General features: G+C 37.5%; 1 protein-coding gene across 1 annotated transcript in view; it reads right to left on the minus strand.

The window, feature by feature from the left end:
* The window catches only part of eipr1 (EARP complex and GARP complex interacting protein 1), a 40,008-nt gene that overhangs the window by 17,869 nt on the left and 5,902 nt on the right, over window positions 1-16,237 (minus strand). Inside the window, exons 4-5 of the mRNA XM_016569491.1 lie at window positions 11,541-11,697; window positions 4,538-4,637 (exon numbers count right to left, since the gene is read on the minus strand). Coding sequence (XP_016424977.1) covers window positions 4,538-4,637; window positions 11,541-11,697 — 257 coding nt within the window. The remainder of the gene's footprint in view (window positions 1-4,537; window positions 4,638-11,540; window positions 11,698-16,237) is intronic.

Here is a 16,237-nt window from a genome sequence, read left to right on the forward strand (position 1 = left end):
TTCTAAACGCTTCGCTAGTGCTCGCCATAGTAGGAAAGAAAAAGCTCTTACTTTGCTTTTTGGAATGCACGCTTCAAACAGACCGGTCAGTGAAGACGAAGAAGAGAATGATGTGTGCTCCCGGCGCCTATTTATACTATAGTCGCACCGGTAGTGACGTCATGGCTGTCGCCGGCCAACGAGTTGGTGTTTTTTCAATGTATGCTTCAGACACGGGTCACGACGAGGCGTTCCCCATAGCGACCCCTAGAGGACGCAGTTCGAAGTTCCCATGAAAGGGAACCGTGATTGCCATTTAAAAATCAATTTTTGCAGCCATCATGTTTTAAGTAGAGCAGGATAATGCATTTAATGTTTGTATAGTCTAATAAAGAAACATAAACTAGCTGCTACTTAGGAAACTTATTTGAGTATAGACCAGGGATCCTCAAATCTGGCCCACGAGATCCACTTTCCTGCAGAGTTTAGCTCTAACCCTAATCAAACACACCTGAGCATGCTAATCAATGTCTTCAGGATCATTAGAAAATTACAGGTAGGTGAGTTTGATCATGGTTGGAGCTAAACTCTGCAGCGCATTGGCCCTCCAGGGCAAGATTTGAGGAACCCTGGTATAGACCTTATGTAGCTCCGCCCCTTTTCAGCACTGCGCTCATTGTCTTCCATTTGTTATTTCCACAGCGTGAAGGTAAGGTCATATGAATTCATGAATGAACTGCTCATTTGAAAATCCTCCCGGTCTACTGACATTTGTTATGACATCCGCTTCGAACAATACAATGCACATGATACCTTTTACAATAAGTAAATCCACTTCAGCAGCTTATTACTCTTCAACAGTGATGCTATAGAGCAACCGCAAAAATGGAAGTTCAAAGACAAAATTCCACATATTGCTGCGCGCTTGTTTCTCTAAGCTCTATAGAATGTGATTTTTACCTACTAGCCTAGTTCATTATATTTACAGTGGCATCCCATAGAGAAAATTGATCTCATATTTTTTCTATATGTATTTTCTTAAAAATTGCATTTTTTCTTAAAAGATTCCAATAAGGGGTTTTCGCAGTGAATGCCATAGAAAAAACATTTTTAAGTGAAAAGTTCTTAAAACAGCCATTTTTCCTAACTATGCTAAATATTTTAATAATCTGAAGAGCCTTTTTTTTACTATAAAGAACCTTCTGTGCAATAGAAAGGTTTCATGATATTAAAGGTTCTTCACGAAACCATCAACGCCAATAAAGAACCATTATGTATAAGAGTGTGCTGTTGATTATTTTCTCAGCCAGTTTGTTTGAGGACGTTTGTGTCTTTGGAGAAAACGCCCCAGATACATGCAGACGCTTCTCGCCTCCGTTTCTGTTTGTGGGATTCAGCGATATCCGAATAAAACACTGGCAGGCGCAGCGTGGTGATAAACACATCAACCTGAGCTGTTCTGAAGAACAGAGGGATGAGCGGATGGGGGAGGCTGACGAGTGTGTGTGTGTTTTGTGAAGATGGGGGCGGTATGAGGGGAGATTTGCATGAGGCAGATTAGCATTCTTCACGACACCGCTGGAATCTAGCTGTGCCGTGAGCTTTCCGAACATCCTCTCAGTCTCTTTCTGACTCCCCCTCGTTTCCCTCTCTCTGGTGTTTTTAATGGGCGCTGCACTCAGCAGGCCTTGCCACTCCATAACCTCCCCTCGCTTTGCATGCAAAGCTGACTATAGCAGGACCTCGTGGAGCGGCTCAGTGTGATGTCAACCATGGGCCTCTTCTCCAGCCTCCACCGAGAGCAAGAGTGTTTTTGCAAGTGATGCTTCGTCAAATGTCGAGTCAAGGTTATGTTCGCAAAGGCCTGTGACACCGCAGTCTGTGAGAGCTGGTCTGGGAGGCATTCATTAGTAACGACTGCAGCTGATTATTATTGAACATTATGCGCAAAGCTGTTTCCAGGGAACTGGGGAAGTTTCTCCTCACTACAAATATTAGGCATTAAGGATGCAGAAAATGAGGACGGAATCAGGGAATCCAGTCATAAAAATGGAATTCACAGTGTAACGTGGATTGTCGCAGAATTTGATAAATCAAAAGTAGGGCTGTACATTTGATCAAATCATGATATGTACTGGTTTCTGTGAATATTAAAATACAAAAAGAATGAACTTCATCTCCAGAGCTGCTTTGACAGTCACTTCACCAGCATTTCAACATTTCATTTGAGAAAACCACCATCAGATGCACACAGAAACTCAAAGGTCACACGCAAAAAAAAAATATATATATATTTTTTAAGACATATCACACAAATTTTCATCCATGTTTTAATTTAAACAGTAAACCTGCAGCAGATTATTTGCCAGAAAGAAAAAAAATATGAAAGGAATTGTTCAAATTTGATATGATTACATTTTTAAATATATATATATATTTTTTTTTAAGTTTTATGCATTGATTTGATCACCATTGTTTTTGGTAATATTTTTGTATTAAATTATAAAACACAGAATACAGAAACATTACAACAGAAAACACAAAATTTCTGAATAAATAAAACACTCTATTATATTATATTATATTATATTGTTAAAATAAAGTACATTTTGTAAAGTTTTATGACTAATTAAAACTGATTTAAACCATCAAAACCATTATATATTATATTATTTTATATTATTGTTAAAATGTTAATAAAGTTGTTAACATTTTGTTAAAGTTTTATGAGTTACTTAAAACCGAATTAAAATCTAGAATCCAGAAAAATGAAAACAGAAAACATGGAATTTTGGAAAAATAAAATGGAATTTAAGAAAAAAATAATTGGATAACTCAGTAAAACACGTTTATGCTTCAGAAAAGGTTTTGCTCCAGGTTTTGACCAAACCATCCAACATGCTTAATTTTTTGTGTATTTTTCACATCATTAACATCTTAAATAATTTTTGCGTTTGCTTATTGCACATTCAAGTTTGAGTGAATGAAGACATGTCACCAAATTTGACATCAACAACACCAAATGAAATTGCATCTCATGTGTTTCATCCCCAATTGTGAAGCGCCACATTTGTGGAAGTGTGAATGAGATTTGAAAGCTACGGCAGATGGGAAGGTTTTCGGCGAGTAATACATGCAATTGTGAAATTTACATTCACGTTTTACATTTAGCATTCATTTACATACAGTACATTTAGCAAATGCTTTTACCAAAGCCATTACAATAGAGGAACACAGAAAGCTGTTGCATGGCTTCAAATGACATGCAGAGTGCATGATCATGACCATACCCATGGGCCCCAGTGTTTTTTTCTTAGATGTATAATAAGAATTTTATAATAACTGCTTAATAATATCTGTACATTGGTGCTTTCAAGATATTTTACAATGCCAAGATAACCAACACAGCACTGGTCAAGGTCAAAACCACTGAGATGGCCAATCAAGTTAAAGAAGTTATGGTTATTACTGTTATTTTTTAAAGAAGCCGAGCGTGAACTCCAGCACGAAGCTTCAGTTTTAATGGTAAAAAAAGTGAGATATAAGTAACCAAACATTTAATATTTTACAAATGCATGATAAAAATGTTAAACGACCAACAGAAATATACAGGGATACAAACAATTCAACTGGAGCCATTTTCAAGACATTTTCGGCATAAGATTAAGATTGAATGTTTGCATATTGCATTTAATGAACACTTTCCTCATAGCCTCATTTCATTAAATTCACTTTTTCAATCATTATTTATATTTATTCCTTTAATTTTCTCTTTTTGACAAGAAACCCTCATTCAAAAGATGTCTCATTCCAAACCCAAAAGCTATTCTTTCTTTTTTTTTTATGAATTTTTTTATGGATAATGTGTATTTTCTCACTGACATAACTGACATGGTTTTAAAGCTAACGTTATATCATTTTTGCCCTCCAGACATTCTAAAATACAAAAATGTATCAGGGGATTCAACATTTCTGCTTGAGTCTTGAGATTTTTGCTTGTTTTAGTAATTTCCAGAGCTCACTATGTGCTTTCATTTTCTGAAAAGAAAAGCATGGACATTTATCAAAGTATATTTTTGCATTCCATTAAAGAAAGAAGTTCATAGAGATTTGAAAGTATATATGGGAACTATATGGGAACTTCTCTTTGGAGTGTTACAAGCTGTTCGTGAATAGATAAGATCCCTAAAGTTGCAAAGACTAAAGTCTCAAACCCAAAGAGATATTCTTTATAAAAGTTAAGACTTGTCCACGCCCTCCTACAACGCCTCGTTCAAACACGCCCCCACATGTCTACGTCACTGTGTGGGAAGATTTGTAATGTTCTTTTTAGCAACATCATATGACCCCTTTAATACAAATTCTAACCACATTGACTAGCAAGTCGTACATCTATACTCATTGGATTGTCTCAGTAATATCTAATGGGAACTGAAAGTGAATGTCACTGTTAGGAAACTGAAAGCTGTGCCTTGTATCGTTGATTTGCTGTGCTGGTGGCTCCAGTACTGAGAGAAGAGCAGTGAAACACTGCAATTATGAAAATAATGAACCTCACCGTGGCCTTGGTGGAGCTCTCCTGAAGGTCCCAGAGCAGCACGTGGTTTTCAGCCAGAGATATCACACGCTTCCCATCACCCATGGGCTCCCACAATACACTGCAGGAGACATGAGAGAAGACGCTGACAAATACAGTCATGTGCATTTATTCAGTGAACGTTAGTATTTAATATGATGTTCGAATGATGCTCTTTGCATATGTATGAAGAATGTTGATATAGTTATGAGGTGTACAGCAATTAACCACACTGCAGTCCACACATCTATTATTCATTAGCTATCAACAGAAAACACCTGTGTGAGAGAAAACTTTTCTATATGAGCGCATGTCGTCCAAAAGCAGTGCAATAATCATCCAAATTTAACCCAATCAGGTAAATCTATCATAATTTTGTTTTTTTTAAAAAAACAGCTAAAGACAGATTTTAGTCAACAATTTTAATGTTCTTGCACAAAATTGATGAATTTATGAGGTGGGGACATCTTGCCCAATTTATTTTCCCTGATAACATCATTAATGATTTATTTTTTAAATAAGGTATCATTAGTGTAAAATACTAAATCACATATTCAGTGTAAATGTATGCAGTTTGACAATCTAATTTAGATTTATTAATCAATTACAGTATAATCATTTAATGAATAATATGCAGGCTTTTATTTTAACTGAAGGGATGTCATAACAGACCATCAAATACGATTAAATGACTCGACTCAATTGCTCCCTAGGTTATGATGAATAATGGAGATATTTTAAATTAATGTAATTCTAATCCATTATTAAATAATAATTTCATCAGACCTCAAGAGTTAAATTTTTTTTTTTTACTTCAAAATTACAACTATTCATATTTTTGTGACCTATATATACTGTATATACAGTATTTTTTAGATAAACACAGTCAATATTAATAAGAGCATAACCATTCAGTAAATGTACTGAGATAAAAGTTTAGTTGTTTAGATTAATCTATAGTCAAGAGAAAACAAAGGTAGGGGGAATTTCACCTTATTTTACCCATAGAGTAGGCGACATTACATTTAATTTGCATGTCAACTTTTGGGAAAAAATCTTCTGTGGAACTTTTTTCACCCCATTTAGTCTTATAATTAATATGCATGCAGCTTTTTATGATCTCATATTAACTTAGAGACTAAATGGAATATTTGTACTGTAGAAATTGCTGTAACAAATTCCTAAAAGTATTATCAAATATTTTATTTAGTAATGTCATTAAAATATTGATGTTAATTAAAAAATGTCCATGGACACTAAATAAACACATACCGGGGAAGCCGCTTCAAACAGTAGTTTGTCAAGCTACACATGATCAAGCATAAGTTGTGTAAAAGTAGCTAGCAAGATATAATCTACCATCAAAAAGAAAAGAAAAAAAAATAAGCAACATGTTTTAACTAAATATTTAGTCACTGGACAATTAACATAATGCCACTATTTTTAGTTAATCTGCAGTATATATAAAACCAACCAGGAAGAAGTGTATATTTGATGTTTTGGTAAATGGCTCAAGTTTGATCTGAGGGAAGAAGGCAAGGTAGGAGGAGAGATGTCAGGAGGGAACCCATGTGTAGCAAATGTCCACAATATAAAGGTGTGTGAGCATCGACTGGCCCCCGAACATCACAGAGATTACTCCATCATTACTGAAAGTATTGACTGACCTATATAACACAGTTTGCTTTCGTTTCTTCTTCCAATTGATCTAGCAGCGGTGGCTCTGATAACCCATCACACAGCCATTAGCCTGTCTCACACTGCCTTCGCTACACGCTCAGCACGTCCCAGGCACAAATTCTCACAAATGCTCCATTGGCCACAAAGTGCTCAGTGGGCATTGATTAAGAGGCGTCCGCTAGCTTTCAAAATGAACCAATTATTTTCTATGAGGGGCAAAAGAAATAACAAAACATAGGTGACAACAAGTTTTTTGGTACATTTTTCATTTATATCTCGTCTATTCTCTTCAGGGAAGCCTAAATTGGAATGTTTTCAAAACAGCCACATACTCACTAGAGAGACAAAACAGAAATTTTGTGCAAGGCATGAAAATTCCCTACGATGCATGTTAGTCTCACATGGTCAGAATCTTGTCTATTTGACCAACGTGTACAACAACAACTTACATTTGGAAACAGCAATGTGTGAATTGCATCTGTCACTGATCTGTGAGAAGTCAGAAGTGTCATTCATCTTAAACAGATGATATCAGAAGACTAAACACATTATCAGACCCCAATCACACGCAAGAATCCATACAGAACATATAAATGCATTACGCTTGACTGCACATAAAATTAACCTAAGTATGATCAACTTTGTGGACCACAATGCAGCACAGTTCTGGTTTACAGTGCAAGGAAAATCAAGTCCTTCTACAAACAGTACTCTGTTTTGCTCCTTGCCCAGTGTCTTCTATTTCATGACTAGATTACTGCAACTCACTCCTTATCGATTCACCAACACCTGCACTAAGCACATATTAAACACCGCCAATTGACTTATACCCAACAACTGGATCATCAATTACATTTGGTGCTCTACACTGGCTTCCAGTAAGTGTTGGAACTACATTCATGACCTTCTCTGGCAATGCTGCCAAAAGCTGCCAGAACAATTACTTTCACTCTGTCATCACACTACATAACCTAACCATGCCGCCCTGATCAACACTGTACACCCTCCCCCAGGTAAGGTACAGTTGATCATGTCATTCGCCATGCTTTCCTGTCTTTATCCAAAGCCATCTTATGGGTTTTTTGGATTGATATTGCCTTTCCTTCTCATGGCTCTTGTCATGGCCAATGTGCCAAGGGCCTTGAAGAAAACACTGGCCAAATTTCCTACTAGACCATTTTTCTTTCACTGGCTTCTTCTATATGCTCCACCTAGAGCCAAGACATCTCCAAAAGGAGGAAGGTCTTGGTTGCCTCAAAGACCAGAACAATTCCTGGTATCAAATTAGCCTGAATTAACTTTAAAGGGTAGTATACGTATGTAAATGAATAATGAATACTCTTTCTCTGTGTTACCAGTACCAGTTTATTTGTCAGCAAAATTAAAACGTGGACTTTCAACATCTCCGGCTCCAGTGCCTCAGCCCTCTCCTCTGTTTTCTCTAGTCACGTTGCACCTAAAAATCACCTTTCTATTGCCAACTTTTTGACACCCCACCTTGCCAATGGTGAATTAATCCTTTAAGTTCTTTAGCCAAGGCTACTGAGACCTACCAGTCATGAGCCGATGCAAGGATCCATACCTTGAGTGCAATGTAAGTTGCTTTGAATAAAAGCCTCTGTGGTGGTTCCTGGCCCTGGCTGCTCTTTCAAAAGCAATCGTCTCAGTGGAAACACACTACAGCCTACCCCTCCCCATCCTGGGCCACCTTTGGGTATCTGGTGTCCTTGTACATCATCACCTTTCTTGCCAAAGACTTCAAGAGTAACTGTAGTATCATAGTCAATTCTGGAGAAAGCTGAAGACCTGCGTACCTCAACACAAACACCGGCAAAAATACCCTTGGATGCCATGCAGGCCTTGTACTTTCCAGGCAGCTGTGACTAGTCGACTTCTCTCAACCAAACTTTCCGTTTTTGACAGGTGGCCTGAACTGCTGTTGTGGCCTTCAGGCTGCTGCTGAACCATTAAGACCAGTGACCTGGACTTCATTGGTTCACATCCTTGCTTATCCAATTAGCTTCAGTAGGATCCACCTGCTTTCTGGTACTGATTTTTTCAATGGCTGTCAGGTACTGTAAGTCATAAAGACCTAGACTGTTGATGGTTGCATGCCAGTTTTAGATTGGGGAACAGACTTGACCAGCATAAATGTATTGCTAAGGCAAAGAGAATCATGGAGATGGTGTAGTAACATAATTCCTACCTCTGCGGCACTTGGAAGTCAATCTCAGCCAACTCATTAATAACATGCAAATTAATCACCGAGACAATACCTAAATTAAAACTCATACTCAAACTTACATAATGTTTTTAAATGTTGAAAAACTTTCTCTTATTCAGTTTAATGTGTAGAAACATCTATAAGTTCTGCCTTGAGCTTGAGAACTCAGGTACAGTGTGACGTGTCTAATGTGTAATACTTTTATGTTTAATGTGTAATGAGTTGTCCTCGTCTGGTATGCGACTTGTGTAAGACTTTTGTAGGCTGACTTACTGAAGAATGTAGACACTGAAATTGTCAGTTGGCTGTAAACTGAGCTGTCTTCACCCCTCTCCTCACTGGTTAGTCAAAACCAGATGTTATGGCTTGAATTGAGTGGTGGATCTGCAATTCCTTCAGCCCTCCCAACCGACTTTGTTTTGTCCCCCACCTTGTTCGACCTTGCAAGAATTAAGGCACATCCCAGGTGCACACAAAGGAGGCAAACATCTAGTTTCTCAGGTTTCTTTTGCTGTAACCTGTGTGCTTTCTCCCCAACATGCTTCTTCTCTGTCATGCCTGCATCCTTTCCCTCACTTTTCCTTTTCCTTGCTAAATGATTCTAAACATCCACATATGTGAGACACCCTCCAGCATCTCACTGATACTTTTTGTGATCATTGGACCAATATCAGTGCTACAGAGAGGTAATGGCACAAGTCAAATAACCCAGCCAATCTGACCCAGTATCTCCCTTCTGCGGTGCTTCTGTGGCCAAAATCAAGATCAGCAACACTTCAGACATCCACAAATTGTTTACATTGTTCTCCTTTCTCGTCCCATTATCCCTTCTGACTGCTAATGATTTGGTCAAGGTTTTTTTTACTAAGGTGGTGACCATCATTTCTTCATTTTAGATGTCCTGTAACATAGAGACTATCCCTTACATCCAGCCCCGTAACATCTGCAAGATACCGTATCTCTATAATGCCGTTTGCCGCTTTCACTTCAGTCTTACATCACAGGCATACCCTACAAGGTCTCCTGGAGAGGAGGGGTGTCTGAGTCACACCAGCTAATCACTAATTCTCTTTGATACGCACACTGGACACAATCATAAAGGCACATGGCTTCTCCTGTCACTGATATGCAGCTCTATCTGTTGTTCCAACCTGATGATCCCACCATCTTAGCTCATATCTCTGCTTGCCTTTTAGACCTTTCAGCATGGATGAAGGAGTGCCAGTTTTTTGTTTAAGCTCAAAATGCTCCTTCTAATCCCAGCAAACCCATCAGTCAATCACAACAGCACTATACAACTGGGTCCCACAACTCTAGGACAGCAAGAAGAATGGACTACTGGACTAGGCTGTTGTTCAGCCTTTTGGCTAACATGATTAAATCTCTGCAGGTGATACTGAAAATGCCAGTGCATACAGTCTTTAATCAGGCAACAATGACCCCCACACAGTCATCTTGGTCTCACTCCACTGGTTACCTACAGCTGTACCAACTTTGACCTTCAGGACTGACACTGAAAATACACCACCCTACTCAATTACACTCAAGTGCATGTTCTCTCACACTATTTACGGTCAGTGTGGTGCCTGGTGGTTCCTTCACTGTGAGGTACAAAGTCGTTTTCTAGTACCTTCACCCTTCTTTGTTCCTCCATGGTTGAATGGGCTGCCAACCTCCACCTGATCTGCTGAAACCAAAAACTATTCTCTGTTTATTTATTATTCATGTCTGCTTTAGCTAGCGTGCCAATAAAATTTACACTTGAATCTTTGTGTACTGTAAATATTGTTGACTTGCAATCTCTACTCCAGTACTCAAACACACTGTACTATGCCAAGGGAAGACACATACAGGAAAACACATGGTAGAAATCACAAATAACTTCAGTTTGTAAAGTGATTTTAAAAACACAGTATCTGATTAATCTTCACTGTCAGTCAGTGACCATCTATTTCTTAGAACTGCTTATTTTTCTCTCAACAAAAAAGCAATTACATTCTTACAGCCTTTTTATCTTCTTCAGGGGAAGACACACATGCTCCAAGATCCCATGTTGTTCATGCACATGATGCCTTGGCTAAGAAATGTCCCATTATTACTTCAGTCTCACTTTAGAACAGCTGCATGTGGGTTACTCAGTGTTTACTGTAATTTGGGCATACTGATCCATCATCAGGCTATTGTTTATCAAACACTGCATGTTTATAAGGTGCCTATGTTATAGTGCAAACATTGCAGTTTAATCAATCTGGCATCTGCTGTTGATGGCCCCAGTGCGGTATCCACTATCCCTTGGCAGATGGATGAATGATGGGGGAAACGAGGGGTTATTGGGGAACATCTTCAATCAACCTATTTCTGACGACAGTCAAGACTCATTTGTGTTTATCCATATTCAAACTTGCAACATGTTGTACCAAGTTTGACTTCAATGACCCCCAAAGGACATCGATTGTGAGTGATTGAGTGAATTGTGTGAATTTTGCAAAACAAAAAAATTTTGTTTTGGTGGTATAGAAAAGAGCAGCTGGGTTTTGGTGCAACATGACATAGACAAAAATTTTATTTTGGCATTAACAATTCTTTTAAGCTTTAACTTGGCCTTTTATCGTTCAACACAGTGATGAGGAGATCTGAACTTATTGAGTATTTTCATTTAGCTAAAGTGAAATTCCATTAGTATGTGCAAACTCCCTCATCTGATGGATGTGAGTATGATGGCCATTTGGCAAAAGCTTCAAAACACAACCAGGATTTTTTTTTTCTATTCTGTGTTGTGAATTATGGTGCATGAAATAAAGCATGTGACTGAGACAAAAGAAATGTGCAAAATGTGGTTGAAAATAAAACCAAACAGATGGGTGCATGAAATACAGAGCAAATAGATTTCTGTAACCTCTAGAAAAGAACTGAACAATAGATTGAAGGGAGGCAGAGCCAAAATGCTGCAAGAGACGGAGACTAAGCGAGACGGAGAGAGAGAAAGGAAAATAAAAGCAATGACGAGAAGGAAAGCAAAGCTAGGAAAGAGGGAGAGAGAACGGGGAAGCTGCAGGGTTAAATCAATAGCGTGTGGCGTACCAGGCCACGCTGCCGTGGGTCGTGTTGTCAAGGTGACAGAGGAGCTCCAAGGTCTGCGGGTTGTTTGATGAATCATCGGGGGACTCGTGGCTGCCTGATTCCCATTCCGGGGGCATCCTCCACACCGCCGCACATGTGAGCACTCGACTCTCAGACGCTGGCCGACAGGAAACACACACACAGAATCTCACATAAGCATGCATGCAGACAAAACAGCTTAAAAACACTCTCACAGGCTCATTTGTAATCTGAAGCACACCGAGTGGACGACGACCAAAAGAAAACAAAGATGCTGAGTCTTTAGAGATGCATTTAGACGTTATCACACCATCAACCTTATCACATTATTTGACAGTTAATGTATATGATGTGTATGTATTCATGGGGAATGTGTATGGTTCGTTTCTAATGCATCTGTGGATTGTCTTCCAGCAGCACGTCACATGAGCAGTACAGGGGTGTGCGGCTCTGTTCTTTCAGTAGTGTATACTGCCTCTGGAGGCCAGATCACTCATAATGCTTTATTATTTCAAACACTCATCTTTAAGATTGGAATAGATGAATGAATGAATGAATGTTGTTACAAACATACCCTGTTCAGTACTTTACAAATTTGGAAATAATGAAATGGCCAAAGAAAATCTGTAACACTTTACAATAAGGTTCCACTTGTTAACATTACTTAATTACATTAGTTAACATGAACTAACTTCTAAAGAATTTTAAAAACTACCCCTAAAGAATTTTAGTTCATATAACTTCAACATTTACTAATAATTATTTAAAATCAAAAGTTTCACCTGTTTATATTATTTAATGGAACTGAGCTGACACAAACTAACAATGAACAGTTCTATTTTTATTAGCTAATTGCCATTGTCACTTAATGGCAGTTAATGCATTAACTAATGTTAATGTTGGACCTTATTGTACAGTGTAATCTCACTGCAAATCTGAATGCAAAACGATTTCATTATGAGAAACTTTTACTCCACAACATGTCTTAGTTTTGAAAACACACACACATTTTGTTATTTAAAAATGAAGAAGTAAGTAATGTTCCATAAAACAGGCAGCAGCCTCTCTTCTGATGTGTGGGAGAATGAGAATGAGTGTTCGGTTCCTCCGGTGTAACGGCCGCTTTGGGAGACACATCAGCACTTTCTGCATCAGCCGAAAGGTGTACAGCTAGTTATGGGATACAGATAAAACCTGTAACCAATAATTACATATATACAATAATACATGGCTTGTGTATTCTCTCAAGTATTTTAAAGCTTATATCTCACATTGTAAAACAATATTCCATTACATCTATTGTAAAAAACAAAGTTGTGATTGCAAGAAATCCCCTGTAAAAGTTTCAGATGATGCCTGTATATTTTAACTATCATTAAAGGCAGAGTAAGTGATTTCTGGTAGCCAATGTTGATATTTGAAATCACCAAAACAAACACGTCCCTACCCCAAAAGGGTCTTGCCCCTATTTTGATGTGATACATATACCCATCTACTTCAACTACCAAAATCTGCTTTTTACTTTTAAATGTACAGAAAACCAGCGGGCACAACAGAAAGCTACATGGTGAAGCAGAGTTCATGGTAAGTAGTCTGTAAATAAAACATTGTCCATATTAGACTTGTGCCGGTATTCGGTAATGCGATATATCACGGTAATGAATATGCACGATATTGTTATCGTGGGCACTTCTAAATACCGTGAATAATTATATATTACAAATTATTCCGCATTTCGAATGCATTTTAAGAATACTTTTCCCATCAACTGGTCAAAATCATATAGACGATGCAAAGAGTCATAAACACAAAACACCATCAGGAAAACACTTATGACACTAAAATAATGCAATACATGAACTAAATAACAGATATTATAACACAAAGCACCCTAATGTACATAACAAATATGAGAAGAAATAAAACAATTCAAATAAAATAGAATCATATCAGATGTTTCGCATGGAACTCTGGGAAAGTCATTTTACTTGTTTTCACTGTAATTTATAGTAATGTTTACTTACAAGAAATATAAATTTACAATAAAATTGCATACAGTAACTCGATGTTAAAACCATTTACATTTTCTTCAATATATATATGGTATGGTAATTTACAGTTTTACTGTAGTATATTTACAGTACAAATTACAAATATTTTTTGTAGTGCATCTTATAGTAAACGCTGAGCAATGCTAATGGCCGCATCTGCTATCATTAATATATTTTCTGCGTAAAGGTGCAGTAAGCGATTTCTAAGAAACAATGTTGATATTTTAATCACCAAATCACCAAAACAAACACGCCCCTACCCAAAAGGATCACACCCCTATCTTATTAGCTCCGCCCCCAAATTCATGAACATGCTATGCAACATGTCTGTAACAGCTATATGATTTTTTTTTTAAAAAGCTACATTTATTGAAGGGGTCCTATTATGCCCTTTGGTGTACTAGAATAGGTTTTCATCCTTGATTGTTTTAAAAACACATTATTTTTCACTTATTTTACATTATTGAATTATTAAATGTGCTCTGATTGGTTAGCTGGCCCAGTGCGCTGTGATTGGTGAACCGCTTAGTGCATGTTCCGGAAATGACACGCACCTTACCATAACCGCGAGTTTCATCTGCTCAGCTGTAAATATTAACAATGGTGTCCATTTCGGCCGATTCAGACCCTGAGAATGCTTGCGAACAAGAGGATCGTGCAGAACCTTTGCAAGCACAAATAAAGGGTTTTTTTAACCAGGGTGGAAGTCGTTTGTTGTAGTTATTGAAAAGTGTTTTCTGTTAAAGAGAAAGCCTATCTCCTTTTAAAGTGGACTTTGAGCTTTGTAAACTTGCAGATTTTTTCATCTCAAACAGCAACATTACACATTAACTAAAGTTGAAAAAGTGAAAAAGCTTAATAGGACCCATTTAATCATAATAACTGGAATAAAGCAATAACCGGAATCCAAGCAATCATAATTCAGTGCGGTTGTGATTCATCTGAAGGCACCAGGTCACAGGTAATTACAGCCGTGCTGATATTCAGAGTAACAGCACAATTACGAATCTGATACTGCTTTTATACAACAGCTCATTTAGCGTACATTTTAGACAAAATCAGTTCAACTGTAAATCTGCTCATACACAGTGGTGGCCAAAATGATTAGAACACTAGTATTTTCACCAGCTTAAAAATGGTTTTAAGTCAGTTATATGCATTGTTTGCTGTAGTGTGTCAGTAGGAAATATCAGTTTACATTTCCAAACATTCATTTTGCCATTAATTGTAATAATCCAGTGAGATTTTTGTCTGACGACAGCCAGTGCCAGTTAAAACAATTTTTTAACTGCTGAAAATACTAGTGTTCTAATCATCTTGGCCACCACTGTAGATCTCAGTTTGATTATGTATCATTGACTAAGCTATGAATTGGTAGATTTCATACTGCAGTTCTTTTCTGCTGCTAAAGCTGTTGAAATGGCTGTGGCAGTGAAGTGGAGCACAAGCGTACAGCAGTGTCAGAATAAGAGCAGATAAGATCGTTGAGTGTGGGTGGGGGTGATGATGGAGGCAGACTCAGTGCCGCCTGGCTACTCCATTAGCTTGAATGTCACGGTAATTACATTCCTCTTTTGAACTCCACCATGACATCTTGCACATTGGCCTCATCATAATGAAGATGGAAGGAGAAATGAAAAAAAAAAAGCCATATCCTAGTTTTCACTCGTTTTCGTCGGTCTTATAAACATGGGATTTAATTAAAATTTCCACTTTCAATTGCTTCTTCATGTTTGTGTACATTTTTTAATTGCCTCGAGGCGAGTGCAAGAATGTGTCATATATTGCTTTAACAGCCTGCCAGTGAACTCACAGCACATAGAACCACATACAAAGTAGAAAGTATTTTGTGAGGTTTCACTCATGAGGTTAGAAGTACACTGAATGCAAGTACAAAACCTTGTACTAGTGGAAGACAGCAGTGGAATCATAAGATTAATAAACATTATGCACACAACTTATTGAGAAATTTACTATTTTAAGACTAAGATTCTGTCGCAAACCCTACCTGCACAACATTATAATGCTCAAAATACAAATGCTGTTCTAAACAGCAGACAGCAAAATTATATAACTACTACCTAGTTGCTTATTAGCATACATATTTCTGGCATATTGGCTGATTATTAGCACTTATAAAGCCATATTAATGCCTTATTCTGCATGACCATATTTTAGATGACCATATGTGACCCTGGATCACAAAAGCAGTCATAAGTAGCACGGGTATATTTGTAGCGATAGCCAACAATACATTGTATGGGTCAAAAGTACCGATTTTTCTTTTATGCCAAAAATCAATGGATATTAGATTTAGATTCAGTCATTTAGCAGATGCTTTTATCCAAAAGCGACTTACAAATGAGGGCAATGGAAGCAATCAAAATCAACAAAAGAGCAATGATACACAATTGCTATAACAAGTCTCAGTTCACTTAACGCAGTACACGTAGCAAGGGTTTTTTAAATAATATAATAAATAAAAAGAAAACAGATAGCAAGCTAGTGTTAGAGGTCTTTTTTGCTTTTGTTAATTGTATAATAAATGAAAAGAAAACAGATAGAATACAAAAAGATTAGAAAGCAAGAGTTAGTTTTTTTTTTTTTTAAGAAAACAAGCAGCAAATG

The sequence above is a fragment of the Sinocyclocheilus rhinocerous genome, unplaced genomic scaffold, assembly GCF_001515625.1.
Source record: "Sinocyclocheilus rhinocerous isolate Xijiao unplaced genomic scaffold, SAMN03320098_v1.1 scaffold1042, whole genome shotgun sequence".
NCBI lineage: Eukaryota > Metazoa > Chordata > Actinopteri > Cypriniformes > Cyprinidae > Sinocyclocheilus > Sinocyclocheilus rhinocerous.